Source organism: Dipodomys merriami, unplaced genomic scaffold (genome assembly GCF_024711535.1).
Source record: "Dipodomys merriami isolate MVZ:Mamm:240054 unplaced genomic scaffold, mDipMer1.0.p SCAF_17, whole genome shotgun sequence".
Taxonomy (NCBI): Eukaryota; Metazoa; Chordata; class Mammalia; order Rodentia; family Heteromyidae; genus Dipodomys; species Dipodomys merriami.
In genome coordinates, this window is record NW_027203048.1 from 2,122,595 (window position 1) to 2,139,239 (window position 16,645).

Here is a 16,645-nt window from a genome sequence, read left to right on the forward strand (position 1 = left end):
TGAAGGAGGCAGAAAGGGAGTCTGGGCATGATATCCTAGCTTAGATGGAGAAGTAGAAGCCAAGAGATCGGACACAGACGTGGGGGGGGGGGGGATGAGGGAGAGGGAGAGGGAGAGAGTGTGTGTATTCTGGGTTAAGGACACAATCCAAATGAAGGCTAGAAAAAGAATGCAGAGCCATTCTGAAAACAGGGAGAGAATGGGTCTAGGGATGCGGGAGAGGGAGGGACACATAGTTTTGGAAAGCAGCAAAGCCCCAACTGTGTGCAATCTTAAATGACAAAGAAAGTTTCAATAATATGGTAAGTCAAAGAGGTAAATCTTCTCTTCTCTTCTTCTTTTTTTTTTTTTTTTGTCCATTGTGGGGCTTGAACTCTGGGCCTGGGCACTCTCCCTCAGCTCTTCAGCTCAAGGCTAAGCACTCTACCACTTGAGCCACAGCGCGACTTCTGCTTTTCTGAGTGGTTTAAAATTGGAGATAAGAGTCTCACAGCCTTTCCTGCCTGGGCTGGCTTTGAACCTTGATCCTCAGATCTCAGCCTCCTGAGTAGCTAGGATGACAGGCGTGAGCCATAGGTGCCTGGCTTTCTCTCCTCTTCTCCTCTGCCCCTCCACCTCCCCTCATTCTCCTCTCCCCTCCCCTCCCCTCCCCTCTCCTCTCCTCTCCTCTCCTCTCCTCTCCTCTCCTCTTCTCCTATTCTCTCCTCCTTTCTGTTCATACTGAGATCTGAACTCAGAGGTCCTCTACCACCTGAGCCATACCTCCAGTATATTTTTGCTTTAGCTGTTTTTCAGAGAAGTTCTCATCTTTTTGTCCAGGGCCAGCATTAGATCATGATCCTCCCCAGCTATGCCTCCTGAGTAATGGGGAATTACACTTGTGCACCACCACTATCTAGCTTGTTTGTTGAGACAGGGTCACACGAGTTTTCCCTGGTACCGGCCTTAAATAGCAATCCCGATCATCTCTTCCTTCTGAGCAGAGATGTACAGACATGAGCCATTATGTCTGGCTAAGAATTTTTCATTTATATGTACACTTACTCAGGAAGGTTTTGTCAAGTCATTGGTAACCTAACTTTTAAAGTAATATATTTTTAAGTTAGAAAATACTGATAAATGAAGTAATAGTAGCATTTCTTCTTCTTCTTCTTCTTTTTTTTTGGGTCCGGTCGTGGGGCCTGAACTCTGGGCCTGGGTGCTGGCCCTCAGCTCTTCAGCTCAAGGCTAGCGCTCTACCACTTGAGCCACAGTGCCACTTCCAGCTTTTTTTCTTTTTTGCTTATGTGGTGCTGAGGAATCGAACCCAGGGCCTCATGCATGCAAGGCAAGCACTCTACCACTGAGCCACCTTCCCAGCCCCAATAGTAGCATTTCTTAACAGTTGAGTGATTATTATCCTTTTTTCTGAGACTCATTAATAGGAAATGTCCTTATCTGTATCAATTTTCACATGGCCTTATGACATAGAAACTGTAATTATCCACATATTACAAATAGAAAAAGTGAGATATAAAGAGATGAAGTTTCCTGCTTTGGATAGTATAGTGCATGGAGTTGTCGACATTTCAGCCTGGAAAGGCTGGCTCCAGAGTTACGCCCCAGATCAACCCATTATTCCTCAACAAGAAATAAGAAAAGCTTCCTCTCAGTTCCTGCGTGTTGTTGTTCTTTGGAGGAAACAATTCTTTAAATACTCTTCTTATGTTCTATTTATCATATCTCCTGGAACAAATGTTCTTTATAACTATGATTCATTTTGTCAACTATATAATGTTCTATCATGTGAAGAGAACAAAACTGTTGTAGACCCTCCCTTTTTTGGTAGATATCTGATTCGAATATTTTACTATCATAATGATGGAGAGTATTCTTGTTCATAAGTAATCGGCTGCCAGTTTGCTTAGTTCAGTAAAATCAAGTCCTGGTATAAAAAGTACTTTCAAGTCCAACATGCATTTTAGGGACTGTAAAATGTCTTTCAAAATTGAGCCAGTGGAGTCTCCCACAAGTAGCATGTTGGGAAGAATCTCTTCCTCACCCTCTTGCCAACTGCTCATGTGGGAGGTGAAAATGTCTGGCCTTGTATCTATTTACATGTCTTTGATTGCTAGTAAGGGAGACATTTTCTTCCATGTTCCTTAGTTCCTTGTATTTCTTCTGCGAGCTGTTTCTTCATGGCCTTGTGTATTTCCCCAATGGGAAAGCAGTATTCTTCTTACCTGTGTAAGTTCATCATAGTAGTTTGCTTTTGTCTATCATATTTAAATACATCATCTCAATGGCTTGAGAAATATGTCTTCAAATATGTTCTTTGCCTTGTATTTTTTTGGTAAGTGTTGGTTTACTTGGTAATATAGAAATCTGAATTGAACATGGGCACAGAGACCAGGCATCATGCAAAAAAGTTCTTTATCAAGCCTATATCCTTCACAAAACATTGTTGGTATTAACTCTAATGACAGGTGTTTGGGCACTATTGGAGAAAAATGAAGAAGTGATTGGTTCTGCACTTTTTTTAAAAATTCTTCCGGCTGGTAAAAAACAGAAAAGGGGCTCCTTGAGAACAACATCCCTGTAAATTGCTTTCAACTTTTTGACATGGGTATTAAAATGCCACCCCAAAATGCCAGTGGTAATAAAGAATCTGACTTGAAAGGAGGACTAGGTGTAAATGTAACACGTAAGTTTCTGTTAAATCTTGGTAGCCAGTTGCTGAGGAAGCATTGGTGGAGCGCTAGAAGCTGCTGTCTGTGACCGGCGGGTGGAAAGAACTCCACGATTTGAGGCTACTTGTTAACATTCGGAAAGTTTCGAACCAAACCGCATTCAACTTGCAATAAAAAATAACCAAAACATCCTGCTTTCCTGCTCTCTGGGGAAAATTAGCTTCTGCTTCCTCTCTTTATGAGTCCTTCCTCTGCTGCGATGTTTCTCCACCACACCCACCCACACACCTTGTCTTCCTATCTCTGCTGAGCTCCTTTTTCTGCTTAGCCCTTTTTGTGCCCATTTTGTGCCCATAGGGTAACTGGGTTTGTTTCTTTTTTGTCCCAAATGAATGTACTTAATGATATTTTCCAAAGTGACAGAGGTTTTTATTTAGGTACCAGGGATCCTTCATGGGCCTGGCTACCTGGGAATGGACTTGTTTTGTTTTGTTTTACAAAGTCACTCGGCTTTGGTTTTTGCCTATATTCACTGTGCAAAGAGTACACGCAGCACTTGACTCTGGAGTGAACTAAGGAGATACGCTGTGGAGCTCGGACTGTCGGCATGCTTGAGGAGAAAGGAAGCCTCTTGGTCTTCCAGGAGGGAGGTGGATGTCATCCTCAGGACTTGGGAGGGAGTGAGCTTAACTTCCAATCAGGAAAGCTTCTACAGAAGTCCACAGAAGTTTTCTTTCACTGTGGAAGGATGGTGACAGTTTAGAGTATGTCTTTTCTACATCTCACATTTCCTTTGAAGCAAATCTAACTATTTCTCTCCTCTTCTGAGACTTCGTCCTGATTGCCTGTGGAAAGCCTCTATTCACATTGCCCTCCAAGGTATTGGGCTTTACAATGACCAGTAAACTCAAGCAGGAAGAGCCAAACACTTTATTATTTCCTTCACTTGTAGTAAGTATAAGTGAATGACTTGCGAGTCAAGCTTCACAGACCTCACACTGGCTCAGCTCAGTCTTCCGGAAGCTTGACCACATCCAGGCTCTAGGCCAGTGCCCGTGCACATCTCTGCCCTAATTTCACTTTCCTAGCTCAAGGACACAAGGGAGATAATGCATTGCACTTACTTGTTTATTACACACACACACACACACACACACACACACACACACACACACACACACACACACACACATCTGTTCGCTAGGTGTTAAAAAACAAAAACACTGCTGGCCAAAAGCCAGATATGATCTGGCCAGTGGTTGGGTAGAACATTCAGTGCTCAGGGTAGAAACTCCCATCTCCAGAATAGCAATCGCAATCAGGGCACACCAAGTCCGGGATGTAGATGTCTCCAGCAAGGAAGTGAGAACAAAACTGGTAGCTTTACTACCAATGGCTCTGGGTGTGTCTGCTGTTGTGGCTGTGAGACCCACAGAGCAACCTTGTAGGACTCTTTTACCATTTGAGCTTTGCTTCCTCCCTTGTGAGATGAAGACAAAACCTACCTATAGATCAAAGGTCACATGATTATATCAATTGTTTTTAGTTCTTAGCAGGCAAGATATCAAAAGTGTTGTTACTGTTGTGCATATGAACATGTAAATGTGTTCAATTTAAAAAAGAATAAGATTTTCCTGCTGGGCCTGTAATCCCAGCTACACAGGAGTTTGAGATCTGAGGACTGTGGTTTGAAGCCAGCCTGAGCAGAAAAGCTTATGAGACCCTTATCGCTCATTATCCCACAAAAAGCTGCAAGTGGAAGTATGGTTCAAGTGATAGAATGCCGGTCAGCCATGAGTGAAAAAGCCAAGCAGGAGTGCGAAGTCTAGTCCCATGACCAGTACACACACACACACACACACACACACACACACACACACACACACACACACACACACACACACACACACACACACACACACACGATATGCTTTCTAAAATTTTCATTTATCGAAAAATGCCTATCACTCCTATCTTCTGCTTGAGACAGATTATTGTGTGCCCCAAGGCCAGGGAAAATATTAGGGTGGTGGGAGACACAGACATTACACTCCAGTGCTTACATCAGTGCTTCTCGCCCACCTCTCTCCTCCCTCTGGACCTCATGCCTCCTGCCGTCTGGAGCCCCTGGTGGGTTCAAGCCAGCCTGAGTCCAAACCATGCTCCACCACTTCTTCAACTGATCACTTGGGGCAACTCTTCAGCTTCTCTTCAACTTCACATGTTTTCCCTAATTTAAATAGGAATAAAAATAACATTTTATAAGAAGTTAATGGAGTAAACTGTATAAAGCCCTTAGCACTAGAAATAATTTATAATTATAATTATTATTTCCCTCAATGGGATAATAAGAAATATGAGCAAGGAAGGGTACACACACACACACACACACACACACACACACACACACACACACACACGCACACACACACACACACGCACACACACACACACACACACACACACACACATACCTTAGGACTACAAGAACTAGGCCCCATATTATCCAGTGCAGAAAATATTGATATGAGTGCCTGTCTTATCCAACCATCTACTTTAGGAATACAAACAAAATATAAACGTGCTCTAACAGTCTCCCTGTTCATCAGTGGATTTATTCTAATACCCAGTGGAGGCTTAAAACCTTAGATGGCACCAAACCATGGATACATAGATACAAAGATATGATAGATAGATACATACATACATACAAATATATACTTACATGCATAGATGCATAATTAGATACATACATGGCTGTATATATGTATGTACGAGGTATATATGTACATATGTGTGTATATATACTCTCTATGTTATTTTCTCTATCTATAGGTATGATAAAATTTAATATACAAATTAGGCCCCAGTAAGATATTAACAACAGTAATGTAAGCAAAATAATAAGCTAATAATATACTTTAATAACTGTGAATATGTTTTCTCTTTCTTTTTTTTTTTTTTGGTTGGTCGTGCGGCTTGAACTCTGGGCTTGGCGCTGTCCCTATGCTCTTCAGCTCAAGGCAAGCGTTCTACCCCTTGAGCCACAGTGCCACTTCCAGTTTTTGAGTGTTTTTTTTTTTTTTTTTGGAGATAAGAGTCTCACGGACTTTCCTGCCCCGGCTGGCTTTGAACCGTGATCCTCAGATCTCAGCCTTCTGAGTAGCTAGGATTACAGGCGTGAGCCCCCGGTGCCCAGCTTATGTTTTCTCTCAGAACATCTTACTGTATTACTGTATATTACCCTTCTTGAAATTCTACAATGCCATGTTCTGAGGGGAAACTAGGAGGTAAATGACCAAGGCACTGTGATATAACATTAGGTTACTACATGAGTAACTTCAGTGTAAGCCACAATACCTCAATAGGCAATCTGATATATGGGATAGCTACTAACTAACAACACCATAGTGTGAGATTTCATCATGGTGTACAATTATGTTTATTTCTGGTATTTTCATCTAATATTTTCGAAACATGGTTGATTGTGAGTTTCTAAAACCTTAGAAAATGAGGCTATAGTAGCTTATGCCTGTAATCCTAGCTATTAAGGAGACTGAGGATCACAGTTCAAAACCAGCCTGGGCAGAAAAGTCCACAAGACTTTTATTTCCAATTAACCACCAAAAAGCCACCAGTGGAGCTGTTGCTCAGGCAGTAGAGCTCTAGCCTTGAGCAAAAAAAAAAATTCAGGGACAACACTCAGGCCTTGAGTTCAAGCCCCAGGACTGGCACAAACAAAAAACATTCAGGGATAGTACCCAGGCCTTGAGTTCAAACCCCAGAACAAGTGCAAGGACCAGCACAAACTAATAAAACCCAGTGGTTTAGGAGGAGGCTATTATATAATTTTTAGTCCCAATAGTTCTCAGTGCACTGACTGATCTCAGATGCCCCACCTAGGCCTGCCGTGTGAATACTGCCCAGTATTTTCTGAGTTCCGGTTCTAGTTTCAGCTTCAGGAGCTGTGCAGGGTGGCCTTTCTGTCTTCAGGAGGTAGCAGGGCTCATGGTTAATGGCCCCCAACTCCAGTCAATGTCTCTGAATCTAGTCTGGGGAGACCAGACTTCAGGTATGAGATAGATGGGAGAGTTATGTTAAACCTTGGTGCTCCAATTTCTTATCATCAGAAAGCGTTGGTAGTGATAATAATGCATGTACTTATGGCTTATCTTCCCTAATTATAGTAGAAATTCTTTGAAGGTATAACAGGTATTTTTCTAGGTCTTATCGTGGTGATACAAGGAAGGAGCTAAGAAGATGATCCATTCCTGAAGGCAAAAATCTTTTTAATTTGCTTTCTGTTCACCAAACAGTCCCAGATAGAACTCTGTATCTATTTGAGCAGAAAACCAGAAGTGCAGACAAAATGTTGGTCTTTGAAGAAGGGTGCAATTCTGAGGGCCGAGACAGAAAGAGAGGAAGTAGGATTTGAAGTTTGATATTTGTACTCCATATTTTTGTGACCTTATCACCTATTTGAGAGTTTCTGGGGAGGAGACAAATAACCTAGAACAAATACATCTCTCACATAACACTTTTCCATGCTGCTTTACCTAGCAATATCACCAGGTTCAGAGTGGCTAATTTCCTTGCTGAAACTACTTAGTCTTGTAAATGTTGCAAATATTGAAACTGCCTGTTACAATCATAGTGACCATTGTCTAGGAGAATCTTATCAGATGAGCAGAAAAGCTCGAAAGCTATGTACATATGACCATATAAGATAATGCTAAATGAAATGAACCCCAAGATATGGACACAAGAGGTTTTTCTTTGTGGTTGTTGTTTTTAATGTACTGTGATTTTTGTTGTTTCTTTTGTATGATCTTCTTCCTATGGTATATCCCTGTTGTCACTGTACTTGATTTTGGTACCTTGCATCTTGTATATACATTTATCTAATTTGGGGAGGGGAAGGGGAATAACAAACTGCTGAAACAAGGACACAGGATGACCCATTGCAACAATGATACCCACAAGACAGTATGTTGGAAATGAACTTTACAGCTTGGGGTAGGGGTAGTGGGGAAGTTGGGGGAGGGAAGAGATAGTGGGAGAAAAACAAAGGAGGGGGTAAAAATGCTCCACAAAAACTGTACTTATTACCTTACTGATGTAACTGTAACCCCTCTGTACAGCATCTTTACAAGAAAATAAAAAATCATAGTGATCATTGCTTATAGATTTTAGCTGAGAGCAATGAACATTGAAATAAAGTACTTGTCCCAATAACAAAGCAAGGTTGAAAATATGTAGTTGCTTGATATGAGAGTGTAGCACATACAGGTTCAAAAGAAGCAGAAAAGCAGATCTGAAGTTAAGGAGTTTGGGATCTTCTCTACCCACTTCTATCCCTGCCTTTTGGTGTGGCATTGAGGATCTTTATAATGCAAATGAAATGACTGGCTCAATGATTTCTGAATCCCTTCCTGCTGCGATAAGTTGCTTTGCTTTTTCTCCTACTTTTCTTTCTTCTTTCTCTTCTCTTTTTCTCTTTGTTCCTTTCTTTTTCTTTTTTCTCTTCTTTTTCTTTCTCTCTGTTCTCGTTCTTCCACTTTCTTTTTCTTTCCTTTCCTTTCTCCTCTCTTTTTTTCTCTTTCATTTTCTTTCTCTCCCTCTCTCCCCCCTCCTTTCTTCCTTCCTGTCTTTCATTCTTTCTTTCTTTTGCTTTTTCTTTCCTAGTATTGGAGATTCAATTCAGAACCTCATTATTGCTAAGGCAGGCACTTTACCATTGAGCATGCCTTCAGCTCCCTTTTGTCTTGCTTATTTTTGAGATAGGGCCATTTTTTTTTTTTTTTTGTCAGTTGGGAGGCTTGACTCAAGCCCTGGGTGCGGTCTCTGAGCCTCTTTGTGCTCAAAACTGGCACTCTACCACTTATGCCACAGCACCACTTCTGGTTTTTGAGTGGTTCGTTGGAGGTAAGAGTCTCATGGGACTTTCCTGCCCAGGCAGGCGTCAAATCCTCAAATTTCAGCCTCGAGTAGACGTGAGCCACTGGTGCCTGGTTGGGACTCGTGTTTTTAATGCCCAGACCAGCCTGTACTATGATCCTTCTACTTGGGCCTCTTCATACTGCTGGAAAGACAGGTATATACCACTGAGCCCAGCCATTGTTGAGACAACATGTATGGGCTACCATGTCCAACCATCTAGTAAGGTAGTCTCTTGAACTTTTATGCTCACGCTAGTCTCAAACCGCTATCTCCTGATCTCTGCCACCCAAGTAGTTAAGATTATGAGCTTGGCTACCAGTATAGTATTTTTTAAATCAAGTATGTTTACAACATAGTGACACTTTCATACATTTTAGAGCTGAAAGAGATGATCCTTTGGCCCACTTTCTTCATATCTGATGAATTTTCTCCATTAAAAAAGGAAAAAGTCGCTGGGTGCTGGAGGCTCACGCATGTAATCCTAGCTCCTCGGGAGTCTGAGATCTGAGGATGGCAGTTCAAAGCCAGCTCAGGCAGAAAAGTCCATGAGACCCTGATCTCCAATAAACTACTCAGAAAAATCCAGAAGAGAGATTCTGAATTGACTCTCCAATACTGGGAAAGAAAAAGAAAAAGAAAGAAAGACAGAATGATAGGAAGGAAGAAAAAAGGGAGGAAGGGAGAGAGGGAAAGAAAATGAAAGAAAGAGAAAAAGAGGAGAAAGGAAAGAAAAAGTCAAAGAAAGAGAACGGAGAAAAGAAAAAGAAGAGAAAAAAGAAAGGAAGAAAGAGAAAGAAAATGAAAGGAAAAGAGAAAAAGAAAGAAAAAGTAGTAGAAGGCTAACCTTGTGTGAAAAAGCCAAGACACAGTGTGCAGACCTGAATTTAGAGCCCTAGTCCCTCCCACCCCCTACCCATACACAAAGAAGAATAAACAACAGATTAATTACTTTATATGTTATGCTCCTTGAGCAGTTTCAGCATATTTTAGGCTTCCCAACAAGACTTGAAGGCAAAGAAAAAGGAGAAGGAAACACTGTTTACTACATAAATTATGTTTTGTTTGTATTACAACTCCTCCGCATCCTGCTTGGTGCCCTTCAGTAAATGGTAAAACTAAAAGCATTCTTCTATAGATTATTCGCTTAACATTTTTCTTCCCTGAGTCTTGCTAATTAAAAAATACCATAAACGTCCTAACTAGATCCTGAATGTTTCTTTGCAGTAATTGCAAAGAGACTTAAATAACTATGGTAAAGGACATCTTCATGTTTTACTCTAAAATGTAGCTCCCTGGGACTCCAATGTTAATATTAATTTGTAGAATTAGTTGTATGGGGACAAAGTCACGTTCGTGGGACAAATGGAGAAACACAGACCCTCCCCCCTGTTCCCCCCAAAATATAGGGTCCACAGAGGCATTATAGGCAATGGAAGGAGCTCACAGGACCATCCAACTTAACACATTCAGTGGCATTTGGAACTGGGGTGGGGGAAAACAAGCTCTCTTGTTAATTTCACACTTCCTCTATACATTTCAAAAACAGGGTGTGACTAGGCAACTGGATTTTAAAAAGGTCCTTCAGAAGATTAAGTGCCAGGTATACTTGTAAGAGTCCTGGCTTTAAGGGGTTTCCTGGCATCTGTTTACTATGAGGAACACAAATGTGCTCAGTGAAAGCCAGGGCTCTCAGCTTCTGGAGGAATATTCTTTTCTCAGGGAGGCTCTGGGCTTTCTAGAATGACTGGTCTTTGTCATTCTGTGTATAGGCACACTGTGGGGGCCATGTCCATGCTCTTAAAAATCTGGGAAAATTTACCCAAGTGGATGGAAAGAAGGAAACTGATACCCATCTTTAGCCTTCTGTTTGCCCTAGCCTTCCAGCGGCCCCAGGAAATAGGAGCTCTTTGGATTTGTATTTGACCTAAGAGTGAATCAATGTTCAGGGTATATAGCAATGTCTTCATACTGTGCTATTTCTCCAACAATGCACTTCTTCTGTTCTGATATATCCAAGAAGGCTGCGAGGAGGAGACCGGGAGGGAAGGCCTCTCCGGTCTCTTCACCGGGCCCCTGGGCCAGACCCTCCTTGTTCATGCCCAGGTTTGTTTTCTTTGCCTCCCTCATTAATGAGTTCCACAGCACAATGCTAAGTCTAGTTATGGAGCCTTAATTGGTTTAGTTACAACAAGATAATTCCTTTTTTCTTCTCTTGGAGGCCTTTCTGTGTAAAGACATTTTAGCTGGAAGATGCTAATTATCAATGAGGAGAAAGTCACACCTGAAGAGTTCATTTTCCATCTTGGTCCTGGGTTTTTCTTTTGAACTCTCTCCACCCGGCCCTCTTTGCCACTTCATCAGTTCTCCCCCACCATCATAAAAGAGAGCTCTTCCCTGGCTGGAGACAGAACTCTTCTTTCTCAACTTGCCAGGCAGTTGTTTCTTCCACAGCTGTGTCTCTCGGGAGGGCATGGACAACCTGCAGGAGACCTTCCTCAGCCTGGAGGATGGCCTGGATTCCTCCAGCAGCCCTGGCCTGCTGTCCTGCTGGGACTGGAAAAGCAGGACAAGGCCCTTCGAGCTGAGCCAGGCCTCCCCAGCCCAGAGCCTTTCTCCAGTTCCATCACTGGAGTCTTATTCTGCTTCCCCCTGTCCAGTTGGGGCTGGGCTGCCCTGTAAACACGATGGGACCAGCAGTAGGGGCAGTGATGGCTGCAGCAGCCACGGGGCCGGTGGCTTAGAAGTGGACTACAATATGCTGGCCTTCCAGCCTGCCTACTTGCAGGGTACGGATGGCCCCAAGGCTCAAAAAGGCACCAAAGTCAAGATGTCTGTCCAGCGGAGACGGAAGGCCAGCGAGAGAGAGAAGCTCAGGATGCGGACCTTGGCAGATGCCTTGCACACTCTCCGGAACTACCTGCCACCTGTCTACAGCCAGAGAGGCCAGCCACTCACCAAGATCCAGACGCTCAAGTACACCATCAAGTACATTGGGGAACTGACAGAACTCCTCAACAGCAGTAGAGACTCCAGACCCCAGAGTATGTGAACTCCATTGCCCGAGGAGCTGGGCAGGAATAGAGGAGCTGGAAACACTGTCTCACCAGACAGCAGCATAGAATTATTCATGTCCACTTAGGGTGGTAATCTTGGGCTCTGAGAAAAGGGATCCCATCTGGCTGCTGGAGCCGCCTGACTACTAGTCCAGCAGAAACTGGCCTCTGCTCTTTGCCCACAGCTCTCCAGAGACTCATCCTTTGCAAAGAGACAGACTACTTTGCTCTCTGTGTCGGTTCAAGGTATTTTAAAAGATCAATGCATTTTAAATGCACCTTTTTCAATTAATGTAAAATTGTTATAATTAATCTTCTGCCATTTTTTTGGTGTGTGTATTGGAAACTTTCTGTTGCTAACTAACCTAATATACTATCCTGGATTCTTATTCCAAAAGCTCTGTGCCAAGCAAGGGGTCCTAGAAGTCCTGTTTTAATGCATGAGAGAGACATGGAGTGGGGAGGGAGGGAGAGAGAGAGACTCAGAGAGAAAGAGAGAGACACAGAGAGGCTGAAATCATGCCTTTGAATGGAATTAAAATCACCTCAATGCAGAAGAGATTAGTGACATGCCAGGTAGAAGTCACAGCAGACATCTAAGTTAAGACAGTGAAGATCCAGTGATCTGAATCTCCTGTCTGAGGCAGGGCAAGGAAGGCAATGTACATGCAGGAGGAAGGAGAAAAATCAGAGTGCTAGAGGATGGTCTGAAGTAGGGTTGAGACACCAGAGCTCCCTGTCCTAGGCCTGGTGTGAATGAGACGTCATTTATTCCTTCACTTACTCATTTACCAAATGAAGGAAATGGCTGAAAAGAAACCTACAAAGACCATTTGAACTCCATGGATGCAGAGTGAAAAGGCAAGGATTAGAACTCAAGTTGGTTTTGGACCATCCCAAAAGCTTTTATTCTTCAGTTACAAATTCCTGCCCTCGTATCCAGTTGCTTCTCTCTACTCTGGATGCCTCTCCTCACCCCACAGTCTTTCTTCTATTCCACATGCTCCTCTCTACCATAGATGCCACCCTATCCCCACCCCCACATGCCCCTCTCCACCCACCTACCCAAGGCACAAACACAGGCCAGCTTCACAGGGCCTGTCTTCCAGTATTTGTCTGGCTAATTTGACTGCACAGGAAACTGAAATGGCTTTTAAGTTAAGAAAGTTTTCAGAAACTTTAGGCTTGTCTAAGATTGCCTTTTTCTCCCTGCAATTAACCACTAGCATTTGCTTCTAGACAATCATCTGTTCATATTTCCTACCATTTTTTTCTACTTAAATTTTTTCTTCTTTTCTGTGATATACATGATAAAGAGAAATTGCATTTACAATTTCACGTGTAACCTTTCCTTATTTTTTCTTTGCTGATACAAAACAGAAATAAATGTGAACATGTATATATCCATGTATATATATGCTTAAATGTATATATGCATTTAATTCTGAAAATTATTTTCATTGTTCATCAATCTGTCGTAAAATTTCTTCTGAGTTACACAGCTAAACTTGTGATGTGGGGACCACTGTTAGCTTGATTTTTATTGATGAAGAGTTATCGTGTGGGAAGTATAGTTGAAAGAGCTTTCAACATTTCATCACACAGATTCTGACTAAGTTCTTTGTGGAGTACCTTTTGAATGAAATTTAAGTCATTCAGAATTTTTAATTAGCAAAATGCTATAGAAAGATCATAAATAATGCTCGACAAGTAATGTACTCATTATCTTACTGATTTAACTGTAATCTCTCTGTACTGCAATTTTTACAAGAAAATAAAAATTAAAAAAAATCACAGACAGCTAGCTTTATTCACTGGTATTTTAATTGTCCTAGAAAAGGTAATTAGAAAGGGGATCAGACTAGATGCACATTTTTAATTTTTGACAAATACTGTTAGATCATTTTATAAAGGTTTGTAGTTACTTACAGGCTCACTAATATCATATGGCAGAAGCTGTTTGCCCTGCTTTGCCACAGGATGCTGGCAATTGTAAGAACTTGTAACAAATAAAAACAGTTGTGTCATTGTGTTAATTTTAATTTTTTATCAGTTGAGATGGAATATCTTCTGTATTTTATGTGACTATTATTAATCTTGGTTCATGGCAGTTTATGTTCTTTGAGATTTTTCTATTAGATTATCTTCTTGGAATTTTGGCGATTTCTTTGTACATGAGTGTTGAAATACTCCTTACAATCCCAACAGAAGAAGTTTCTTTATAATGAAAATGATAGCATTGGACTTAGTAACATTGGAAAAAGAAGATAGAGACATGATCAAGTTTTCAAGGAAAACAATTATATCTACCTGTAATTTAATACCTATCCAAACTCCATTGGGATAAAATTAAAATTAAAATTAAGATACTCTAAAAAATAAATAATTCCTTACAATCAATCATTTTGTTATATCCTTTATAATGATGTCTTCTGATTTAAATTTTTAATTTTAATTAATTTAATTTACACTGAAGTTTTTCAATTTTATGTGGACACATTTTTTTTGTTTGTTTGTTTGATGACATGTGGATTTCCTCTTATTAGTTTTTCCTGGTACCAAAATGGTTTCATTGTTCTCCTGATTTTTTCAAAATTTTTAAAGTTTTAAAAATTCATATATGGGTCTTTGATACATCTGAAATTTTGTTTTCTCTATAGAATTTAATCTTATTTCTGATTGCTATTTTTATAACTGTCATCAGAGTAAGCTAGGTAGGAGTGGATACAGTTGTGAAAATAATTATACTTACCCACTTACTTTCATTAGCTTCTCATCTGCTTCTCTGTATGTGTGTGTGTGTGCACGTGCGCACATGTGTATGCATGTGTGTATGCACATGCGCACGTTGGAGAATAAGATTTTCTCCAATAAACGCTTACCGGGGCATGTATAGGTGTCTGTGTGGTAGTATATTTGTATGTATGTGTGTACATGTATTTGTGTGTATGCAGGCACCTATGCAGGTGTGTGTTGTGTTTTAGCTGTTAGTAAAGGAGCAGAAAGGATCATCATATATTCTAAAAAGTTTGACATCAATGGGGAAGTTTTGTTTGTTTTGTTCTGTTTTAATAAGCACATGGGGACCAAATACTCTAGTCTTTGGATCTTCATGTTCAATTATTGAGAATGGTTCAACCATTTGGAACATTGTATTTGTCCTGGGACTAAGTACTGAGATGAGTTACAAGGCTCCTAATCTCTCAAAGCTACGGATGCCATCATTAGCTGGAACTGTCCTCAGCATTTCTGGGGGCCCACTGGAGAGGAGGTATCAGCATCACCACAAAGGTGACAGCTTTCTGGGAGGAGGCCGCTGGCCCCAGTCCCATCTGTGTCCTCAGACTGCTTGCACAAGCTGCTTCCCTGGAATTTGTCCAAGATCCCTCTAGAGAGTGGTTGAAAGCATTTGGCCCAAGTAAAGCTCAGGACTTGGAACAAGTTATTTCTGGTGCTTAGACAGAGAAAGGATTGCATTTACATGTGTTGTCTTGGTCAATATTTCCTCTTTCATTAGTTCATATAAGCCTCATAACACCCTAAAGGAGTGGGGCATTGTCATTCCTATTTTGAGGCTGCAGTAGCTGAGGTTAGGACAGCCGCCTAGCCACATGCTAGCTAGTGGCACACAGGAATTCCTTAGCTCTTGGCTTCAGCTCTCGTGAGGGAGCGAGTTCAGGCTTTCTGCCTGTATAGAGCCACTGTTATTCCCAGCTTGCTTGAAGGACACCATGTACACTGGACTTGGCCAGGGGAGAGCCTTCTTAGCTCGCTCACTCCCAGGCTTTGGACCACCTCTCTCTCTCTCTGTCTCTCTCTGTCTCTGTCTCTCTCTCTCTCTCCCTCCATCCCTCCCTCTTTCTCTCTGTCTCTCTCTCTCCCCCTCCCTCCCTCTCTCTCCCTCCCTTTGGGGCCCTCATTTCTTTCACCAACGAAGGCATGTCAGAAGGAGCTATTCAGTATTTGCTCTAAATGGTTTCCCTTTGAACTTCTGCCTCTGTCTTGAATGCTTCCTCAGAAATTCCCCTTTGCTGGCACCTAGAGTGTTTCTTAATCTGCAGAGGAAATCTGACTTCTGTTTGTTTGTGTTCAATAAATTGTTCTACAATTCACACCAGGTTGAGGTTTCTTTGTTCTGCTGGTAGTTTCTGCCACATGAGCTCATCAGGCAAGAGGCCAAATCAGGGTGTGTGTGTGTGTGTGTGTGTGTGTGTGTGTGTGTGTGTGTGTGTGTGTGTGTGTGTGTGTGTGTGTGTGTGTGTGTGTGTGTGTGTGTGTGTGTGTGTGTGTGTGTGTGTGTGTGTGTGTGTGTGTGTGTGTGTGTGTGTGTGATTGGGGACTATATCTTGAAATTTTACAAGTTGACAGAATTACCCTTGCATTAACATTTAAAAACAAATGATAAAAAGCAAAGCAAAAGAAACAAAAAACGCAGCAAAGCCAGATGCTGGTAGCTCACGCTTGTAGGCCTAGCTACTTAGGAGGCTAAGATCTTTGGATAGTGGTTCAAACCCATTCTGGGCAGGAAAGCCTGTGAGACCCTTAGCTCCAATTAACACCCTGAAAATAGGAAGTGGAGCTGTGGCTCAAAGTGGTAGGGCACTAGCCTTAAGCAAAAGAGTTCAAGGACAGTGCCAGGCCCTGAGTTTAAACCACCACCGCAAACAACAACCAAAGCCAGAAGCAGAACTGTGGTTCAAGTAGTAGAGAAGTAGCCTTGAAGACAAAAGCTCAGGGACAGCGCCTAGAGCCTAAGTTCATGTCCCAGGACTGCCCTTCCCCCAAGAAACAATAGCAAGGGCTGGGGATGTTTTGCAATAGAGAATGGGTTTGCTGGATCCCATCCCTGGTCCTAGCAAAACAAGAGCAACAATAACCAAAGCCATCAAGGAAGATGTACTCATAAGCACACCTAGCTTCTCAGATCCTGTTTCAAGGGCTTAGTGTATTACATACATGTCTAGCTGAGACCAAGGCCTTGGC

General features: G+C 41.9%; 1 protein-coding gene across 1 annotated transcript; it reads left to right on the forward strand.

Annotated features, from left to right (window-relative positions):
• Nucleotides 1–11,079: 11,079 nt before the first annotated feature.
• On the forward strand, nt 11,080–11,658 carry Msgn1 (mesogenin 1). The gene has a single exon (XM_070024982.1). It carries the CDS (start codon nt 11,080–11,082, stop codon nt 11,656–11,658), a length of 579 nt encoding a protein of 192 aa, XP_069881083.1.
• The last annotated feature ends 4,987 nt before the right edge of the window (nt 11,659–16,645 follow it).

Coding starts and splice junctions, on each gene's coding strand:
- Msgn1 (XM_070024982.1), top strand. CDS start 11,080: ATGGACAACCTGCAGGAGACCTTCCTCAGCCTGGAGGATGGCCTGGAT.